General features: G+C 41.0%; 2 protein-coding genes across 3 annotated transcripts in view; one reads left to right on the forward strand and one right to left on the reverse strand.

Moving 5' to 3' along the window:
- Positions 1 to 8,221, forward strand: part of LOC117522553 (neurocan core protein-like) — a 126,855-nt gene extending 118,634 nt beyond the window's left edge. For both annotated transcript variants that reach the window (XM_034183990.1, XM_034183991.1), the window contains exons 19-20: positions 3,666 to 3,848; positions 7,829 to 8,221. In XM_034183990.1, the coding sequence (XP_034039881.1) occupies positions 3,666 to 3,848; positions 7,829 to 7,947 (302 nt within the window). In that variant the 3' untranslated portion in view covers positions 7,948 to 8,221. The remainder of the gene's footprint in view (positions 1 to 3,665; positions 3,849 to 7,828) is intronic.
- Positions 8,222 to 10,899: 2,678 nt separating this feature from the next.
- Positions 10,900 to 22,116, reverse strand: zgc:85843 (uncharacterized protein LOC405880 homolog). The gene is made up of 8 exons (XM_034183992.1): positions 22,006 to 22,116; positions 21,777 to 21,880; positions 20,758 to 20,840; positions 20,547 to 20,671; positions 15,205 to 15,306; positions 12,601 to 12,693; positions 12,389 to 12,508; positions 10,900 to 12,307 (listed from the first exon to the last, which is right to left on the reverse strand). Exons 1-8 carry the CDS (start codon positions 22,075 to 22,077, stop codon positions 12,098 to 12,100), a joined length of 909 nt encoding a protein of 302 aa, XP_034039883.1. The 5' UTR covers positions 22,078 to 22,116; the 3' UTR covers positions 10,900 to 12,097.
- Between the last annotated feature and the right edge of the window lie 508 nt (positions 22,117 to 22,624).

Here is a 22,624-nt window from a genome sequence, read left to right on the forward strand (position 1 = left end):
TAAAACTCCTCACTACACACTTTATACACTTTTCTCAAACAGGCATTAACATTTTCTCACTTTTCTCTCGTGTGTAAACACTCTCAAAGTTCAAACCTTAGTAGAAAAATAAGACCAACCTGTTTTCAGGCCCAAACATTTGTTTGAGAAATAAAAATAGAACGTTTTCCTATAAATAATTATGATGGCTTTTAGAAGTAACAAATTTAATTTTAACGATCAGCCTACGAGGTTGGACACGTAAGAAATTATTAATAGTGACTGACCAGTATTTCACAGTTCCTCTGATCGCACTTCTTCGTCCTGGTGCCGCACCACTGTCACGCCTTTTTCCACTCACACCTCGGTGCAGGTGTCTTTTTCCGAGTGAAGAACACAGTTATGGGTAGTTGTTGGCGCTCTTTTTTCTTCTGGGCGAGAAGATTCTTATAAACAGACACACAGAACACAATGCGCGTACTCTCCCTTAAAGTGCCGCAACAGGTGTCCTGTCATCTCGACAGAACACCGGCCTGCTTGATGAGGACGCAGAGCACAATGCGCTGTTTAAAAAAAAAAAAAAATGCAAAATTGGACTAAAAAAATCAGCGAAACTGCGAGGCGCTATATTTTCCAGTATTTCTTTTTCTTTCTTTTTTATTTTTATTTTTGATAACTTTCATATCCGAGGGGGCGAGGTTGATGACGTGAGGTGGCATCGCCCCCAAACGCCCCCTCGTGGCGCCGGGTCCATGTTGGTCCACTGGATATCAAGTCCATTGCCGCAGCTGTTGTCTACCAGGAGATTCTAGAGCAGTTTATGCTTTTATATGTTGATAAGCTTTATGGAGGTGCTGATTTCCAGCAGGATGTGGCACCTACCCTCAGTGCCAAAACTACTAATAATGTGTTTACTGACCATGGTATTACTGTACTTGATTGGCCAACCAACTTATCTGAACTGAACCCCATGGAGAATCTAATGGATACTGACAAGAGGAAGATGCAAAACTAGACCCAACAATGCAAATGAGCTGAAGATCGGTATCAAAGCAACCTGGGCTTTGATAACACCTCAGCAGTGCCACAGGCTGATTGCCTCCATGCCACACCACACTGATGCAGTCATTTGTGCAAAAAAAAAAAGCCCCAACCAAGTACCGAATGCATAAATGATTGTTGAACTCGTGGCATCATAAATTTCTGGAAGGACTGCAAGTTGCACTGATTGGCCATACAGGGGAACTGAGTTGGAAAAGATGTGCTGCAGATGAGGATGATAGAGGATACAGATGGAAATCTGCTGACAAGCGAAGTGAGTTTGGTGAAAAGGTGGAGGGAGTTCTTTGAGGAGCTGATGAATGAAGAAAATGAGCAGGAGATAAGGCTGGATGATGTGGAGACTGTGAATCAGGATGTGCACTTATTAAGGTTGAAGTGAGGACAGCTCTAAGAGGATAAGTATAAAGGCAGTTGGTCCAGATGACATACAAATGTGGGCATAGAGATGTTTAGTACAGATTGCAGTTGAGCTTTTAATCAGGTTATTTAGTTTTTCGAGCACTGGAAGCTGGGTTGAAAAGAGAGGTAAGATCTTGAGCAGCAATGTGGCCAGGAACGAACACTACCGAACTGAACCGCAACTGAAACTATCTTGGCTGGTTTCACTGACAGCTTTTCGTTCGTTGCTGGAAAATCGACAAAGAAAATTGTTTGAGCAGTGTGTGTATCTTAAACCATGAGTTGCTGCTGGAGATTACATTATTATTGCAAAAAATAACTCGTGTTCATTGTTCAGCTGCTTGTATTTGTATGTTATGGTGTTTGTGATGTGTTGTTTTGTTTTGTTTTGTTATTTGGTTTGTCTTGTACATCCTGTGCTGCTGCCTTTCTTGGCCAGGTCGCCATTGTGAAAGAGGTCTTGATCTCAATGAGTTTTTATTATCTGGTTAAATAAAGGTTAAGGAAAATGGTAGACGAGCATGGACAGGTGGAGATGTGCACTGAAGAGAAGTGGAATGAAATTCAGTCTGAGCAAGACAGACTTCATGTGTGTGAGTGAAAGGGAAGGTGGAGGAATGGTGTGTTGTGTTTTGGGCAGCACAGTGTTTACAGGCAATACATGTGACTGAGATTTTGTGAATATGGATAAAGGTTCATAGTTATTGGCAGGCAGCACAGTGGATTAGTGGTTTGCACTGTTGTCGCACAGCAAGAAGGTCATGGGTTCAATTCCCACCTGTGGCCTTTCTGTGTGGCCTTTCATGTTCTCCACATGATGGTGCTCCGGCTTCCTCCCACATTTAACGTCATGCAGGTTAGGTGGACTGGAAACTTTATTATTGTCCAGGGGAGGTGATGGTCTAGTAGTTAAAGCATTGGGCTTGACACCATAGGATCCTCTGTTCAAATCCCAGCCTGACCAGAAAATCACTAAGGGCCCTTGGGCAAGGTCCTTAATCCCCTAGTTGCTCCCAGTGTGTAGGGGGCGCCTTACATGATAGCAGCCTGACATCGGGGTGAATGTGAGGCTGATGTGTAAAGCATCTGATGCAGATGGAAAAGCGCTATATAAATACAGTCCTTGCAAAAGAGGTCTCAATCTCAATGGGACTAACTGGTTAAATAAAGGTTAAATTAAATGGTGTGGTCTCAAGGAGCAGGAGTGGTGGTAGATGAGTTTAAAAACCTGTCTGTTCAAAATAATTGAGAACATGGTAGAGTGGTGAAGGTGAGGTGGAGCGGGTGACAAAGAGTGGCAGGAGTGATTTGTCAAAGAGGAGGTTTATGAATGAGGACATGTTTGACGTGACAGACACAGATGCAGATGACAAGGTGAGATGGACACGGATGATCTGCTGTGGTGACCACCAATGCATCCGAAAGAAGATGATTAATGAGCAGAGAACTTTTTCTTTGTAGTATCGTTGACCAGCTAGTGATAGTCATCAATACCTGTTTAAAGGCTTTCAAAACTCCTGTAATTGCACACAAAGCTGGTCAGGAGGTGCTCAGATTTCTCTATCGCAGTAGATGCTGTAAAGAAGGACAACAAACCCAAAGTAAGTGAAGATTATGATTCCCTCTCAAAGCAATATTGATTTCAGAAGGCAATATCAATCTCAGTCGTCTTTCTTATTTCTCTCTCGCTGGTCTCACTTTGAAGCTACTCTAGTCACAGTTGTTTCCAGTTAAATACATTTTTCACAGATATGATCTGAAATTCATCTGAATTGTTTTGCCTGGGTTATGTTACGCACCCACAACATCACACTGTGAGCAGACTCAAGCAACCTGAGTATGAAAGCACATCGCAGGCTGCAAACAAAGACATTGTCAAAATGAAGATACGGAGGACGATCAGGCGCGCAGAGAGAGGGAGACAGATGGAAGTGAATGAGGGAAGAAAGGATTAAGCACTTTAACTTCTTTAGCCAAGTTGTCTCTTGTCTCTGTGGTTTGGCTGTGGTCCCTTTGAATAGCTGCATTACTTTCCTGTCTAAAACTCTTCTCAAAGCTGACATTTACAGAAACACTGCCATCTAGAGGCCATACACGAGTACAGCAACATAGCAATTCAGTTTTCCACCAAAATCAACAATTATTTGGCTCTTTTGTTGTAAATCTTTCTCAGTAGCGGAGTTTGGATTTGCTGCTCTTTTGAGTGTTTTAATGGTTCTTTGCAGTGCTGTGTGGGACCCCGCCTGCAGTGGAAAACGCCCTTCTGGTAGGTCGTCGGAGGTCACACTATGACATCCATGCAGTGGTGCGCTACCAGTGCACTGAAGGCTTCTATCAACGCCACATCCCCACCACCCGCTGCAGGGCTGATGGAAGCTGGGAGCGACCCAGAATCATCTGCACAAAGTGTAAGTGTTTATGACGATAAGCCCTTATTGCTGATTTAATATCATTTTCAAGTAGGATTGTAACCTGGTCCCTTTGTACAGTAGATGTGGTGACATGCAACACCAGTGCATGCTCCCACACTCGTCCTGTCATACAACCCCAATTCCAATGAAGTTGGGATGTTGTGTAAAATGTAAATAAAAACAGAATACAATGATTTGCAAATCCTCTTGAACCTATATTTAATTGAATACACCACAAAGACAAGATATTTAATGTTCAAACTGATAAACTTTATTGTTTTTGTGCAAATATTTGCTCATTTTGAAATGGATACCTGCAACACATTTCAAAAAAGCTGGGACAGTGGTATGTTCACCACACTCAATAAGTATTTGGGAGCTGAGGACTCTAATTGTGAGTGTCATGATTGGGTATAAAAGTCTCAGCCATTCACAAGCAAAGATGAGGCGAGGATCACCACTTTGTGAACAACTTCGTGAAAAAATAGTCCAACAGTTTAAGAATAATGTTTCTCAATGTTCAATTGAAAGGAATTTAGGGATTCCATCATCTACAGTCCATAATATAATCAGAAGATTCAGAGAATCTGGAGAACTTTCTACATGTAAGCGGCAAGGCCAGAAACCTACATTGAATGCCCATGGCCTTTGAGCCCTCGGGCGCCACTGCATTAAAAACTGACATTATTGTGTAAAGGATCTTAACGCGTGGGCTCAGGAACACTTCAGAAAACCATTGGCAGTTAACACAGTTCGTTGCTACATCTACAAGTGCAAGTTAAAACTCTACCATGCAAAGCGAAAATGTGGTAGTCTGGTGTAGCCGTAACACGAAAGCCATACATCAACAACATCCAGAAACGTCGCCGCCTTCTCTGGGCCTGAGCTCATTTGAAATGGACAGATGCAAAGTGGAAAAGTGTGCTGTGGTCTGATGACTCCACATTTCAAATTGTTTTTGGAAATCATGGACATCGTGTCCTCTGGACAAAAGAGGAAAAAGACCATCCAGGTTGTTACCAGTGCAAAGTTCAAAAGCCAGCATCTGTGATGGTAGGGGGGTGTGTTAGTGCCCATGGCATGGGCAACTTACACATTGTGATGGCACCATCAATGCTGAAAGGTACATCCAGGTTTTGGAGCAACACATGCTGCCATCCAACCAATGTCTTTTTCAGGGACGTCCCTGCTTATTTCAGCAAGACAATGCCAAGCCACATTCTGCACGTGTTACAACAGTGTGGCTTTGTAATAAAAGAGTGCAGGTACTAGACTGGCCTGCCTGCAGTCCAGACCTGTCACCCATTGAAAATGTGTGGCACATTATGAAGCACAAAATACAACAATAGACTGTTGAACAACTGAAGTCATACATCAAGCAAGAATGGGAAGGAATTCCACCTACAAAGCTTCAACAATTAGTGTCCTAAGTTCCCAAACATTTATTGAGTGTTAGAAGGAAAGGTGATGTAACTCAGTGGTAACCCAGCTTTTTTGAAATGTGTTTCAGGCATCCATTTCTAAATGAGCAAATATTTGCACGAAAACAATAAAGTTTATCAGGTTGAACATTAAATATCTTGTCTTTGTAGTGTATTCAATTGAATATAGGTTGAAGAGGATTTGTAAATCATTGTATTCTGCTTTTATTTACATTTTACACAACGTCCCAACTTCATTGGAATTGGGATTGTAAATAAGGTGACAACAAGCTGCATTTCGGCTTTCTGTCTGAGAGCAAATGCTCAGTGCTTTAATACAATTCCTCACATTCAACCACATGTCAGGAGCTGCTGGACAGAGCACACCAGGAGCAACCTGGGGCTCGAGAGCAGTGGTGGTAATGAGGGTGAGAAAAATACTGTTATTCTCTTCTTCGTCTGCACTTTTAGTCCAGGCAGGGCATTGGACCTGCAGCTTTATAGTCAAGAGGCCGTCTGCATCACTCAGAGAGCACACACCACCTCTAAGAGGACACAGTCATCAATTTTGCTGTCCTTAAATGAGGTGGAGAACAGCTAAGGGCATTGTTTTCTCCAAAGCACAGGTAGGGGGCGCCGTTTGACCAAAGTACAAATAAAAAGGAAAGAAGTGAGAGGCGTTACAAAGATTGATATAATAATTTGAAGCCTGTTTCTAGTCTGTTTCTCATTTTCTGGGCATCATGGGACTCTAAAATTTGCATAATGACTGCAGGTAGGTTCCAGCTAAACTTTAAAGGAAAGAGGTTAGAAAAGGACAGACAAAAGAAGGCCTGTAGCATTTCACTAGTAAGTCCCTTCGGCTGCTCCCTTGTTTGCACTCGGGGTCGCCACAGCAAATACAAGGTGGATCTGCATGTTGATTTGGCACAGGTTTTACGCCGGATGCCCTTCCTGACGCAACTCCACATTACATGGAGAAATGTGGCAGGGGTGGGATTTGAACCCAGAACCTTCCGAAATGAAACCAAGCGCATTAACCACTTGGCCACCACCCCTGCTGCCTGTAGCATTTCACTATACTCTGAAAAGAAAAAAAAAAATTCACTGTTTCTCAATGGGGAAACAGACTGCGTTTATATACAGTAGCACTTTTCCATGTGAATCAGAAGTTCAAAAAGCTCTACAATGATGTCTCACATTCACACGCACCGTTGTTAGGGTGATGCGCTCAACTCCACTCAGGGAGGAACTGGGGGATTAAGGACTTTGCCCAAGGTCCCTCAGTGAGGGCGTTTAAACCAAGGGTCCTCAAAAAACAGAAACCTGATTGAAGCTCTTTGATCCACACGTTACCTGCCACTTTCTCAGGACGCACCGTCCCCCTGATGATTTCATTAAGATAGATGTCAGGAGACAAAACCCTGTTCAACTCAAAGGAGTTTGAAGAGAAGAATGCTGTGAGAATAAACAAAATTCCTGCTTACTCATTGCTGTGATCGAATTTCGGGTGTGTTTGTTTGGTCCTGGAAGGTGAATTTACAGGCAGTGTGATGTCACCACTTAAGGAGTGGATATAGGCCACAAGGTGCATCTGGCGGGTGCTTATCCACAGATACCACAGCATGAAGCACATGATAGTCTGTGACTACCACTGGGATTGTAATTGGGGTCGTACAGTCCCCATTTACAGCTGGACAGATTGGACAGACTGCAGAACAAATGTCTAAGGACACAGACAGTCAGCTTTAGCAGACTTTTGAGGTGACAGTCCATTTCTGTTACCACTGACTAGCCTGGTCTGCAACACCAAAGTATTTTAAAAAATTACCCTGAAAAGAAATAGAGAAAAAAAATCCACCAGAATTCCTCCAAATTTCACTGACATTTCTTGAAGTATTTTTGGGGGGATATCTTGCTCACAAACAACTGGTGTCTTAATAGATAGACTGGTGTCCTGTCCAGTGTGTACCCCGCGTCATGTCCTATGACCACCCTTGATTGGTGTAAGCAGGGATAGAAAATGGATGGATGAACGGACAAACTGTTTACATCCAAAAGAGTTTTCTGTTCTAGTCAGTCTGGTTGAGAGGCCTGTTGTGGCTGAATTTGCACACTGTGACCTTGACCTTTCAGAAAACAAATGAAGTGGTCAGTCTAGGGTCATTTGAAAAGATCAGTGGAACAAATAGAGAAACTGAATACTGACATGCAGAAGAGAGAATTCCAAACAGGAAATGAAATGACAAAATACAAAAAAAAAAAACTGCAGAAACTTTGAATTGGCACTTGTGTGACCCTGGTCTCTGTGAAGTTGACCTTTGACCTTATAGGATCTTTGTGGTAACTTTAGCTGTCTGGATTTGTGGGAATGAAACAAACAAGCAAATGTTCCTTTGATAATTGTGTGATTACAGCTTTATTTTCTGTCCAATTCCTCCTCCTCAGTCTTTTAACACCGAAGTTATTGTGGTGACCCAGCGGCTTTGTAGAATACTTGATATCATTATTCATGAAGACAAATAAAGCCCTGTTTTTTTCATCCTCTGCTCTCAGCTCGGAGATTGCACCGGTACCGGCGCCACCACCACAACCAGCGCCGTGAGCGCCACGCCCACAGGAGACGCGGCGGAGATGGGCACAGGGCCAGAGAGGACGCACACAGTTACTACTGAACCAAATAATATAACATCTGCTATGCCTAGGTGCTAACCGTGGCCTACAGAGAAAGACAGTAGTCCCCAGCACACCCATACCCAACTTCATGTCTGCTTCTGTCCACGTTTACTTTAAATTTATTCAGCTGAAACAAAATCATTTCTAAAACTCTTTTATTTTTGCTCTAACCTGCAGTTTGATCCTGCATAGGCCCACGTAAACACTAATTTGGGTTTTTAAACTACTTCAGTCTCACAAATCTCAGTATTAACCCGTCATCTGTCTGTGACCTTTGGCCCTTTCAGTCTGTCGGTCTGGCAGACATGTGACTGTGTGTATGCATGTAGTCAAGTGTTTTTTATTTCTTTTTTCTGTTTTTTTTTTTGTTTGTTTGTTTTTTTGCTGAAAGTTTGCTTCTTCATTGAAAATGATTCATTTTAGTATTTTGTTTACAGAGCACAACAGCTGCAACATAACTGATATCATACGTACGTGTCTTGTAGCTGTTAATTTAGAGCACCTTTTTTTTTTTTATCTAATTTTTGCTCTGTTTTTTTGTAATGTCACTATTTATTATTGATTATTTGCTAGTGAATATGCTTTTATTTGATTTTTTTTCACTCATTTCAGAGTCATTGTAACATCATTTTTATACCATTGTACAATTTCAACAATCAGTAACAAAATTAATCATTTGATTGCCTCTAATCATTGTATTGTAAATATTGCTGTGTTTGATATTGGCTGATTGTTGATCAGTAGCTGGACTTTGTCCATACAAGCAGACCCTCGTTTAGTGTTGATGAATATGTCTTATTGACAGTGCAGATGGGACCATACAGTACTTTTCTCAAGATAACAAACTACTTGATTGTATCTGAACTGCTAAATACTCTCGATCTTTGCACGGCTATATTTACTTGATGGGTAGAATGTCACTTTTTTGTCTTTGGGCTCTTTGATATTCGATTGGTCATCACTTTTTTGGTGTTCTTATGACTTTTTTGTCCTGCTGTTGTATTCCATTCTTAATAAATTTTTTAAAAATGAGCACTGGTCATGAGCTTAATCTTTCAAACCAGTGAAGGATGAACATGTTCACACTGTCAAAACATGATTGAATTACTTCACAAACATCATGACTGACTGAATACAAAATACAAAAAATACTGTTTGAGTTGAACTTACTCATCAGGTTTGACATTACAGATTTGACATCTTTTTGTTTATTTTTTGTGAGATTTTCTCAGCTTTGCTGCTTTCTTGACAATCAAATGAGCAATAGATTCATTATGTTTGTAATACAAAGAAATATCATTGTTGTGTAATGCTCAATACTGTGGTTACAAAACCATGAATTAGTGTTTCAACATACATAGGCAATAAATGGAAAAGATCTAATCATTACAATGTTAGACATTTTTTTTAAAGGGCAGTTGAACCACCTCTCTAATATGCAGGCCAAAAGACAATGATGGATCTAAAATCCCCTGCAGATTTTATTTACACTGTAATGAATCACACAGTCACCCAGTAACACTGTTTACTGATCATAAAGATGGCCCTGGAATGTACATCTGCATGTCATCAGCATAACAGCGAAAGATAATACAAGGGCTATGTACATTATAATCTAAGAGTATATATGAATTATGTACAAAAAAGGGAGATTAACAGTGGTCCTAGAACAGAAGCCTGAGGTATTCCATACTTTTCTGTGGAAAATTCAGATGGTGTGCTGTTATTTCAAATAAACAAATAAAAATCGCTGTGATCAACCTGACAGGTAAGATATTATCCATGAAGACACCTGGCCAAAGATGTCAAAATAATTTTCAGTTCTCCATTAACATCAACACTGGGGTGGAATCTGTCTATAGCCAGTAACAAATTGTTGACTTTCACGCTCTCTGTGCCCTAAATGCCAACTTCAACAGCACTCAAAGAAACCTTGCTCTACCAAATATGCAAGAAGTTGTTTACAGACCTGTTTTTCAGGAATCTTTGAAAAACAAAAAATGATGAATTAGAAACACGCCTATAATTTGCCAAGAACCTTACTTTTGTAATGAATAATGCCAAAGTCTGACAGAATTTATTTATTTATTTTTGGCAAAGTTGCTGTTAAGGCTCTTGTTTTATTTCTCATATGCACCTACTAACACCTACTAACTGCTTGCAAGTTTTACAAAAGTATACACCTAGAATTATGCTTATAATTAATTAATTTTGAATAATTAAAGGTAAAGCACACAAAAAGCCCAAAGACAGAATCATAGCACAAGAGTCCCCCCTCCCACTTTCCTATTTCAGCCTCCGTTTATAACGATTTAAGTCAGTACAGCAGTTTTAAAGTACTACATTGTGCAAGACAATGTAGCATATCAGTATGAAAAACTAAGATAAGATCACTTTTGATTCTGCAACACCAATATTACTTTACATGGCTGCTGCTATGTATATGACGCCTCATCTAAATCCAGGGTTCATTTCTTATCAGTGTGACAACCATAGCAGAGTTAACCAGGCTGGACAAAGGTCACAATGACATCACCAGCACAAGAAAAGAAAAAGTTCAAGTAAAGCAACAAACTGTGATATTGGTGATCACAACTGAGCTTTTCTACAGCTGAAAAAAAAAAAAAAAAATCCATCAGGTATGAGACCCGAAGATACTGCAACAAGTCTTTTTTTTTAATTGAAAACAGTAACATGCACCTTGACAATGAAATAACAACACAAAAATACAAAACATATGAAAATGTTTGCCAACACCTGAGTATTCCCTTCAATATATTCTCTATTTCAGAAATTTAAGCATTTTCTTTATATCAACTTTGAAAGCTACTCAAAAAATTGTAAAATTAAATTAAAATAAGTCAAAATATAGTGCAACAATGGCAAAAAAAAAAAAACTTCCACAAAGGCTGAGATGTCTTCACATGCTTTAGTGTAGTAAATAAACCAGCATCAAATTTAGCCATAATAATAATAATAATAATAATAATAATGTTTTCACATGGGACCAGGTGACAGGAGAGTAGATGGGTCTATGGGAGTACAACTACCAATATGTAGACATAGGTTTGATACCCAATTAAATGAACAAACTGTTAAATTTGTGATCCCATCTCAACTTTTTACCAATCTAGGTCCTTGGATGAGACACTTCATCTGCATCAATGCAGTCCAGTGAGCTGTAAATGGGAACCAGCCTTGGATGGAAAAGTCACCAATAATATACTGGCATCTCATTGTGGGGAACACTCACATCTGCTTCACACCAACATATCCAACGGGCCTCAGTCACAGCCTGTACAGGACGCACTACTTTATGGTCAAAAACCGACTTTTGGACACCATGATCATCCAAATTGGTCCACATGGTGGGATTCTGTGCATTTTAATAGGTCAGAATGCCATCTTGTGGGCTTTTTCAAAAGCGCAATGTTTCAGGATATTTTTAACCAAATTTGGTGCTTGTGCTACCATTTGAAATATCATTTCACTTTCTTACAATACTACTGCATTTAGTCTGAACCACAACCGGCCTAATATTCAATTTGCAGTGATATGCAGAAGACCAAAAAGCCGGAAAGTCTCACATTTGAAATGTTGCAGCCAAAGAACATTTAAATTTTTTTTTGCTAAAGTAATTAAATAATTAATAGATTATCAGAATGATACACAATTACGTTTCTGTGGTTCAACTAATTCATTCATTTCAGCTTGACTGTTAATCTTTGGCATTCATCGTGTCGAAGCTGTGGAAGTGTTTCCTCACCCTGTCAGCTTCATGCTGATGTTGGGATTGACTCTGAGTTTTAGTGTTTCCTACAGACTGATCACTACTGGGATTCTACAGCAGAGTATTGCTGATCTTTATGATGCAACCTGACAGTCTCAGTTTGAAAAGATCTGCATGAGTCACTTTGAAAGCTGCAAGAGCTCATCACAGTTCTCAACTTAACCACCAGCCGTCTTATCACGGTACAATAGTCCATGCAGGGAGTGTTGTGCAACTGAGAAAGCAACACTTCAAGATTTCCTCTAGATTTCTGAGCTGAAAATGAGTTTAATGCAGTTTGTGCACCAGAGAGTGCCCCAAAATATTTGCTTTGTTACAAATGGATGGATTCCTTGACAACCCACATTCTGGTGTGTGATCTAGTTTGTCTTCTTCTCACTGTTCGCCTGGCCCTTAGGAACAGATTTCATAAAATAAGCGGGGCTGATGTGGCAGCGTAGCGCCAGCAGAGCAGGCACAGCAGCAAACAGCACATTGAGGGTGATGACGGGCCACCATTTGTCTGCCGGGGCTCGATATGTGAAGGGAGTGCGGGAGTGCAGAGATGCCCCCATATGGCACCACTGGGTCTGTGGAGAAAATAGAGAATGACTGTGCAGAGTATTTGTAAGGATCAGGAATAACTTTCGCAGCATGACAACCGTAGTTACCTGGGCAACAGCCCCAGCAAAGAAGAGGGACCAGTCCAGCATCCAGCTGCATCCAGGCATTGTTAGACCATAGAGAAAGACGGTCAACAGGGGCAGAGCATAGAACAAATATACCAGCATCTGCGGTCATGGTGCACAGTCAGGAAGGTCAGTCAGACACTTGATCTGTGTAATTCAGTCGACTCTGATGACATATTTTCCTGCAGACTCACCATCACCCTGGGAAAGCCCACTGGGTCTTTGAGGTAGGGCTCATACTGATACGTGTAGGTGAAACAGACATCAAAAGGACAGTCCAACACCACCTGGAGCACATCAGTGGTTCATGCAAACAATTTAGTGTTTTCAGCCTTAAAGGATAAGTTCACTATTTTTGCAGCCCAGTCTCATGTTTTTTGTTTTGTTTTTGTGTTCCCCCGTCACGAAAAGCAGCCCATTTTTGTGACACGTTTTTTATTTATTTATTTTTTTTTAATTTTGCTATTTATAATCTACGGAACCCAGGACAGGTCACTTAAAGTGCTGCCATCCAAGCAACGTCTTTTTCAGGGACATCCCTGCTTATTTCAGTAAGACAATGCCAAGCCACATTCTGCACGTGTTACAACAGCGTGGCTTCGTAGTAAAAGAGTGCGGGTACTAGACTGGCCTGCCTGCAGTCCAGACCTGTCGCCAATTGAAAATGTGTGGTGCATTATGAAGCACAAAATACAATAACGGAGACCCCGGACTGTTGAACAACTGAAGACGTACATCAAGCAAGAATGGGAAAGAATTCCACCTACAAAGCTTCAGTAATTAGTGTCCTCAGTTCCCAAACACTTACTGAGTGTTGTTAGAAGGAAAGGTGATGTAACACAGTGGTAAACATACCACTGTCCCAGCTTTTTTGAAACATGTTGCAGGGATCCATTTCAAAATGAACAAATATTTGCATAAGAACAATAAAGTTTATCAGTTTAAACATTAAATATCTTGTCTTTGTGGTGTATTCAATTGACTATAGATTGAAGAGGATTTGCAAATCATTGTATTCTGTCTTTATTTACATTTTAGACATGCTACCGACTTAGCTGACAATACAAATATAAAGGAAATTTTTGGGAGTTCATGCTGGTGTACAGGACAGGAGGCTTGCAGAAGAAGACACCAACTCCCACATCTGGATGGAGCTGCACCTCGGACAGAGAGAGAGACAGAAAAAACAGAATCAGGTGGAAGAAACACAACAAATAAAGTATGATTTGTCAGCATTAAGGAACAAGAAAAACAGAAGAAATACTAAGGTGATTGCCGGTCGCTAGCCCTAAAACCTAACCATCACCCCAACATACCCACCATCACCCCACATTTCGTGAGTCCGTCACGAAATGAAATCGTGCTCCCATAACAAAAAGCTTCACATTTTCATGCTTGCGTCACGAACCCATAAATTAATGTACTTTTCGCATTGCCACCACGACTGGGTTGGTTTTTGAACCTGAGCTATATTAAACAATTTTTAGCGACCAACATTCAGAGGCCCGATTCAACAGCTGATAATAAAGCAGTTTTTGAAAAATAAGCGTGAACAAGACAGCTGTCACAAGAATTCATTGTATGCTAAAAATAGTTAAATAGCACTTGTCACCGATAACCACTGGCATGTGAGCAGTGCAACAGCATGGAAAGAATTATGGTCGGCAAGTAGTTCATAGTAACTGCATCAGTCTTAGAAGTTAACACTTCTCAGTTACGATTTATTCACACATGGATTAATTCTGAGACCCCACACACACACGCGCGCACACACACACACACACACACACACACACACACACACACACACATGAGCAGGCATTTAGCCAACCCAATCTCACGGCAATTCCTGGCGGCATCACGAAAAGTAAATTAATACATTAGTTCATGATGGCACAAATTAATTTTGTGACAGGGGCACGAAATTCGGATTAAACAAGTTGGGGGGGTCTAGGGGTTAGGGTTAGGGGAAGAGAGACACTCATGTTATGGTTATGGTTAGAGTTAGGAGAAGGGGGAGGGTTAGAAATAGCAAAATTATATTAAAAAAATGAAAAACTGGTCATGAAAATGTAACTCATTTTGTGACAGGGCATGAAAAAAGTGTGAGACTGGGCTGCATTTAGCATGTCCATAAATTCTTTTTTTATTTTTACCCTGTGAACAACTACAGTCTTTATTCTGTTCCTCTGATAGCGGAAAGCCAACTGATTGCTGAAGTTTGTGTTAAAAAAGTTCCTCTTCAGTGCTGGCAATCCCAATGTCCTGATTGGACATCTCTGACACATATGGGTGGGACATGTAGCCTTATTTTGTATTTTTTCAGGCATTACTTACACTATAAAAGAGAATAGTTGAACCAACTTAAATTAATTGTTTAAATTGGTAACATCTAAATGAATTCAACTGTTTGAATTTAAATTTGTAAGTTAGAGTTGATCTAACTTACTAACATACGCTCAAACAACTTAATTAATTCAGGTGTTACCGACTGAAACAACTTTTTAAGTTGGTTCTTTTTTCAGTGTATGGTAAGTCACTTTTCTCATAAACGCACACTGTTTTGTGTACAGGTAGGGTTTATAAAGTTTACACTCATAATTTACACAATTATCTGGATTTACAAGCATGTGTTTAATCTGTCTTGGTACAATCCTACTACCTGCTACATCAGAATAAAAAAAAAGCTACGAGACCGTGAGAGTTGCTGCTTTACTATAACTAAGGTTGCAAATAGTGACGCTGTCCTTTGAAAGTTTCGGTAACAGTGTCATGGTGATGCAGGTAGTGCTACTCACAAAGCCTCTAAAAATGGAGAAGGCCATCGCCGCCAGCAGCAGAAGTGACAAAAGCAGGTCGATGGGACGAGACAACAAACCTCTCCTCTGCTCTGCAGAAATCTGGTCAGCACAGACAAATTCTCATTGTAATCCCTGTGAGTGGAATTCATGGAATACGAGGGCTGTCAATAAAGTATAGGTCCTTTTTATTTTTTTCAAAAACTATATGGATTTCATTCATATGTTTTTACGTCAGACATGCTTGAACCCTCATGCGCATGCGTGAGTTTTTCCACGCCTGTCGGTGACGTCATCCGCCTGTGAGCACTCCTTGTGGGAGGAGTCGTCCAGCCCCTCGTCGGAATTCCTTTGTCTGAGAAGTTGCTGAGAGACTGGCGCTTTGTTTGATCAAAATTTTTTCTAAACCTGTGAGACACATCGAAGTGGACATGGTTCGAAAAATTAAGCTGGTTTTTGGTGAAAATTTTAACGGCTGATGAGAGATTTTGAGGTGATACTGTCGCTTTAAGGACTTCCCACGGAGCGAGACGTTGCGCAGCGCTCCCAGGCGCCGTCGTCAGCCTGTTTCAAGCTGAAAACCTCCACATTTCAGGCTCTATTGATCCAGGACGTCGTGAGAGAACAGAGAAGTTTCAGAAGAAGTCGGTTTCAGCATTTTATCCGGATATTCCACTGTTAAAGGAGATTTTTTTAATGAAAGACGTGCGGACGGGTCCACGCGTCGGGACGCAGCCGGTGCGGTGCGGCGGCACAGGAAAAACACCTCCGTGTTGATAACCATTTGTAAAATCCAGGCGGCTTTTGATGGCTTTCAGTGGAGTGAGTATCTGAGAAATTGTTTAACAGCTGGACATGTTCCAACTTGTCCTTAAGGCTTCCAACGGAGGTGTTTTTCCTGTGGCAGAGCATCGCGGCAGCTGCGAGCCGACGCTGCAATCCGTCCACACGTCTTTCATTAAAAAAATCTCCTTTAACAGTGGAATATCCGGATAAAATGCTGAAACCAACTTCTTCTGAAACTTCTCTGTTCTCTCACGACGTCCTGGATCAATAGAGCCTGAAATGTGGAGGTTTTCATCTTGAAACAGGCTGACGATGGCGCCTGAGAGCGCTGCACGACGTCTCGCTCCGTGGGAAGTCCTTAAAGCGACAGTATCACCTCAAAATCTCTCATCAGCCGTTAAAATTTTCACCGAAAACCAGCTTAATTTTTCGAACCATGTCCACTTCGATGTGCCTCACAGGTTTAGAAAAAATTTTGATCAAACAAAGCGCCAGTCTCTCAGCAACTTCTCAGACAAAAGAATTCCGACGAGGGGCTGGACGACTCCTCCCACAAGGAGTGCTCACAGGCGAATGACGTCACCGACAGGCGTGGAAAAACTCACGCATGCGCACGAGGGTTCAAGCATGTCTGACGTAAAAATATATGAATGAAATCCATATAGTTTTTGAAAAAAATAAAAAGGACCTATACTTTATTGACAGCCCTCGTATTCCTTTTCTTTTTAAAACAGATTGTGCCCACATGGACTTGTAAATAAAAATTCGGAAAGACTGTTTTGTGCTTAATTATGAAGAGGTTAATGGAAATGACAAATTGAGCAGTTTATCAGTGGGACAGTGGCATGAAAACACATGGGACTTTTACACATATAAATTTTTTATGATATCAAATTGTTAAAAAAAAAAAAAAAAAACGATTTCAGCCTTTTCCACTATGAAATTTCTTAAATTTATCCCTTTAAAGGCATACAGGAAACAAACCTTTACAATGTGATATAAAGTAAAAAGAAATATCAAAACTAAAATAATATAATGCATAAGTACCACAACCTTTAGTGGTTTCATGTTGCATGTTACACAGCCTGAAAACCACACAGTTCGTACAAGTGGAAGATGCTTCTCCCTTATACGAGGTCTATTAGAAAAGTATCCGACCTTATTATTTTTTTCAAAAACCATATGGATTTGAATCACGTGTGATTACATCAGACATGCTTGAACCCTCGTGGGCATGCGAGAGTTTTTTCACGCCTGTCAGTTACGTCATTCGCCTGTGGGCAGTCTTTGAGTGAGGAGTCGCCCACCCTCTCGTCGATTTTTTTCATTGTTTAGGAATGGCTCAGAGACTGCTGCTTTGTTTGATCAAAATTTTTTCAAAACTGTAAGGCACAACTGAGTGGACACCATTCGATAAATTCAGCTGGTTTTCGGTAACAATTTTAACGGCTGATGAGAGATTTTGGTCTGGTAGTGTCGCCGTAAGGACGGCCCACGGTGCCTGACGGCGATCTGCGCTTCGAGGCGGCAGCGTCTCGCCGTTTCAAGTTGAAAACTTCCACATTTCAGGCTCTGTTGACGCAGTAAGTCGTCAGAGAACAGAGAACTTTCAGAAGAAGTCGGCATGAGTAGTTTATTCGGACATTCCATTGTTAACGGACATTTTGTAATGAAAGAACGTGCAGACAGAGTCGCATGTCGGGCTGGACCTGACCGCAGGGGGTCGCGACAGGAAAAACACCTCCGTTGGAAACCTTAACGGGCAAGTTGGAACATGCCCAAGCTGTTAAACAATTTCTCAGTTACTCACTTGTTGAAAGCCATCAAAAGCCACCTGAATTTTACAAATGGTTTTCAACACGGAGGTGTTTTTCCTGTCGCGGCGCACACATTCGCCAAGTCGTCACGGAAACGACTCGGCGAATTTGCGCGCACATCTTTCATTAAAAAATGTCCTTAAACAGTGGAATGTCTGCATAAAGTCCTCATGCCGGCCTCTTCTGAATCTTCTCTGTTCTCTCACGACGTCCTGGGTGAATTAAGCCTTAAATTAGAATGTTTTCAGCTCAAAACAGGCCGACAACGGCGCCTGGAAGCGCTATGCGACGTCCCGCTCCGTGGGAAGTCCTTACACCGACAGAAACACCCCATAATCTCTCATCAGCCGTTAAACTTTTCACCGAAAACCAGCTTAATTTCTTGAATAGTGTCCACTCGGATATTCCTCACAGGTCCAGAAAAAATTTTGATAAAGCAACGCGCGGCGTCTCAAGCAGCGTGTGAAACAAAGGAATTCAGCCGAGAGGGCTGAACCACATCTCACTCAAGGTCTGCCCACAGGGAAATGACGTCACTGACACGCGTGAAAAAACTCACGCATGCGCACAAGGGTTCAAGCATGATTGGTGTAATCGCATGTCATTCAAATCCATATAGTTAAAAAAAAAATAAAAGTGTCGGTACCATTGCACTCTGCACACACACTTACACACGCACACATACACATGCATGCGCACACACACACGCACACAATGCGCACGCACACACAAAACAAGTCCACTGCGCTGTGAGCCGTCTGACATGATTTTTTTTCATTGTAGGAAATACAGTGTTTTTTTGGTAGTACACATGCGCACAAACACCTTCCCGTACACATGCTCACACAAGCTGGGCGGAGCTTAGCTTTAAAACAAACATGGCGGAGTTTGTTTTGCTGATGGACGACAGTTTGATGCACGGCATGGCGGACTTCATCGACTTCATTATTTTTGGACTCCTATTTAAAGTTCGTGTTGGACTGATGATGTCAAAGCAGCAGTTATGCACCAAAGCTGGATTCGTTTCTGATGTTACTTTTTTCACTGCACTGAGGAGGTACCAAAATGTAAGTCCCTTTTCTGTTGTTTGTAAATTAATATAATATAAAATGACAAGGGTCTATTTTAGCCATTATATAAAACAAATAATGAGTGTTTTTACATTCTTTCAATGGTGCGAATATTTAATTTGACATGCACAACCACATTTTTGAGAGACCTATAATTGTCATTTTTATCATCATCACCGTTATTATTATTATTATTATTATTATTATTATTATTATTATTATTATTATTGACCTCCAATGCGCACTGAGCGGGTTTGAGGCAGAGTGTGAAGTGAGTGGGATGAGAATCAGTGTCTCCAAATCTGAGATAATCTTTCTGTGTCAGAAAGGGTGGACTGTCCCCCTCTAGGTCAGGGGAGAGTTATTTCCCCAAGTGGAGGAGTTTAAGCATATCTGGATTTTGTTCAGCGGGGGGGTACGTTGGAGCGTGAGATCGATAGATGGATTGCAGTGGTGTCTGATGTTTTATGGACGTTGTACAGGACCATTGTGGTGAAGAAAGAGCTGAGCCAGAAGGTGAGACTCTCAATTTACCCGCTGATTTACGCTCCTATCCTCACCTGTGGCCATAAACTTTGGGTAATGACTGAAAGAATAAGGTCAGGGATACCAGCGGCAGAAATGAGATTCCTCTATCAGATATCTGGGCTTACACTCCTGGACAGGGTGAGAAGCTTGACTGTCCAAGAGGGACTTGGAGTAGAGCTGCTGTGACTTCGCATCGAATGGTTCCAGCTGAGGTGGTACAGTCATCTGGTAAGAATGCTCCTGGCCATCTCCCTAGGGAGGTCTTCCAGGCATGGCCAACATTGAGGAGGCCCCTGGGTAGAACCAGGAGATGCTGGGGGGATTATATTTCCCAGCTGGTTTGGGAACACCTTGGGATGCCATGGGAAGAGTTACAGGACTTGGCAGAGGATAAGGAAGTATGAGGTCAACTGCTTGTTCTGCTGCAACCTTGGCCCAGACCCAGATCCGGACCTGGACCCGGATAAGCAGTAGAAAATGAATTAATGAATTATTATCATCATCATTATTATTACAGTGCATCTCCTCAGTGTCCAAGTACTATTTTAGATTACAAATGGAAAATAAATAAAATTAAGACACATGTTAATGTGATGTCTTTAAAATAAAATTTTCAGTAGTTTTAACAGCTTTAGCTTTAACAGCCAAGGACGTAATAAAATCACCTGCATTTATTGTCTGTCTGTCTGTCTGTGTGTTAGCAGGATTACTTCAAAACTACTGCAAGGATTTTGATGAAATTTTCAACACATATACATATTCGGCCATGGAAGACCATTAAATTTTGGAGGTGATCGGGATCAAGTTTAACTTTATATCGTCTTAGAATGATTATGTTAAAACTACTTCTCATCAAATTCGCTCCACAGATAGATATTAGGGCATGGAACACTCCATTAAACTTTGGAGGTGATCCGGGTCTGGATTGGCGGATGTCAGAAATCTCTGATTGCTCTTGTCTTTATTATGTGATACTCAGGAGTCTTCCCTCAACTACCCATGAGGAAATAAGTGAAACCATCACTAAAAAAAATCAAGCACCATCACTATAATTTGTGATCATTCAAGTTTGAGCTCAGATTAGTTTGATAACATCTTGAATACACACACACAGACACATGTCTTCACAGATGAAAATCACCTTGTCTGCTGTCAGAATTGGCACCTGTCTGGTTCTTTTAAAGAGCCCGGAGGCCACCCAGAAAGGCAACAGAAAGAAAGGGACGTTCCTCCAAAAGGCCCAGTGAATGTTTGAGCCATGTTTGCCTGGACAAATAAGAAGATGATGAACAGCAAGCAGCCTCGAGCAAATACAGATGATGTCATGATCGGTACTGTGCTGTCAGTCTCACCAATGACCACTCCAGGGATGAGAACGATTTGGTGAGCGATGGAGGACCCTGTCCATAACAACCCCAAACTACGATATGACTTTCTGCAGGACAGAAGAGAATATCAACGGTCTTTGAAAACATAAAGCAGACACAATGATGTTGCCAGTCCCACCTAAAATAATTAAAGGTGTCGTCCTTCATTTTCCACAAAATTGACATTTACTTTTTGTGGAAATCTAGTTCTTATAAAGTACCATTAATTCTGTTAGAGCTAATTTTATTGCTCGTGAAGTATATATTTTGGGAGGATTCATTGGTGGATGACTTGCAGAAGAAACGTCTACTTAATTTCTTCAGCTCCATGATGGTAACAGTATGAGCATATGTAGCATAGCATTGCCACTGAAGAGTTGGAAAACCCGTGTGCTTCATCTATAACCACAGAACATATATCATATATCACCACAGAAAGTCTGTCAAGGCATCTTGCAACTGTACGAGTATTTTAACCCATGTATGTTTTCCCCAGATAAGGTGAATTTTGATCATATTACTGATTCTGTCATTTAAGGGGAGGTGATGGTCTAGTTGTTAAAGCGTTGGGCTTGAGACCAGAGGATCCTTGGTTCAAATCCCAGCTTGACCGGAAAATCACTAAGGGCCCTTGGGCAAGGTCCTTAATCCCCTAGTTGCTCCCAGTGTGTAGTGAGTACCTTGTATGGCAGCACCCTCAAAGTGCTTTAAGCACCTGATGCAGATTAAAAAGTGCTATATAAATGCAGTCCATTTATTTATTTAAATACTGTAAGTTCTTTCAGTTTCTCCCCAGGGTCACCACAGCAGGACCTGCAACTCCACATTACATGGACCAAGGACCCTTCTACTGTGGAAACAAGTGCACTAGCCCCACTTTCAATACTAAGGAACAAAATAATCGTGGTGCAGAAGAAAACCTTTTTATTAACTTTTTTTTTTTACTGAAAAAAAAAGCTCAAAAAGGATGACACCTTTAAGTCTTAATGCCACGGCTTAGTTACCCTTTGAACATGCTGTGGATCATAAAGAGGAAGAGGACAACGTGAACAACACCTTCCCAGTAGCACATCATCACAGCGTAGGCAGAACTGAGATGAGGTTCACCCTGAAGAGACAACGCCACACAAATCAATATCAAGACTTACAGACAAACTTCAGAAATAAAAACGATTTATTTCTGTAAACCAGGGTAATGATAATGTAAGTAAGATTTGTGGGGCACCGTCATACCATTTTCAGATAGAAGCCCATGTATCCAGAGATGAAGCCATCCTGCTCTAAAGCATTGGTTAGACTCATCATGCTGGTGAAGGAACACACTGCAAACACTGTGCAAGCACACACACACACACACACACACACACACACACACACACACACACACACACACACACACACACACACACACACACACACACACACACACACACACACACACACAATGAAAACAGGAAGAAAAGTTCATCTCAAACTGAATGTGTCGAGCTCAATGTGTTTGGCTGATATCATCCAACAAGATCACTGGGTTATATTTTGAGGAGTTCATTTAAATCTGTGTATGTAAAAGAAAGAAATGATGCAGAAACTACAGAAACAAAACTGATTAAAATGTCAGGTTGTCATTTAGAGACAGAAAAAGCACAAACATAATGAAGAAAATACACCTGTGTCCTGTTCAGCGCCACTTCATTTGGATCTTAGTGAACTGGCTGAAAAGCTTCTGTCTTTAAAAAAAATGGATAAAATGTTTTAAACATTTCTATTTTACTATTAACATGATTAAATAAATAAATTAACACTTTTCTATAATTCTCCTCTGAGTCATGATCACCAAATCTTTAAAGTGTTG

Source organism: Thalassophryne amazonica, chromosome 12 (assembly GCF_902500255.1).
Source record: "Thalassophryne amazonica chromosome 12, fThaAma1.1, whole genome shotgun sequence".
NCBI classification, from domain to species: domain Eukaryota; kingdom Metazoa; phylum Chordata; class Actinopteri; order Batrachoidiformes; family Batrachoididae; genus Thalassophryne; species Thalassophryne amazonica.

Excerpts from the sequence above, each read along its gene's own strand:
- zgc:85843 (XM_034183992.1), bottom strand. The coding sequence starts at position 22,077 with ATGATGAGTCTAACCAATGCTTTAGAGCAGGATGGCTTCATCTCTGGA. Across the intron at positions 21,881-22,005 it reads TGGGCTTCTATCTGAAAATG|GGTGAACCTCATCTCAGTTC; the intron begins GTATGACGGTGC and ends TTGTCTCTTCAG. Across the intron at positions 12,694-15,204 it reads TCTCCATTTTTAGAGGCTTT|GTGGTGTTGGACTGTCCTTT; the intron begins GTGAGTAGCACT and ends GATGTGCTCCAG.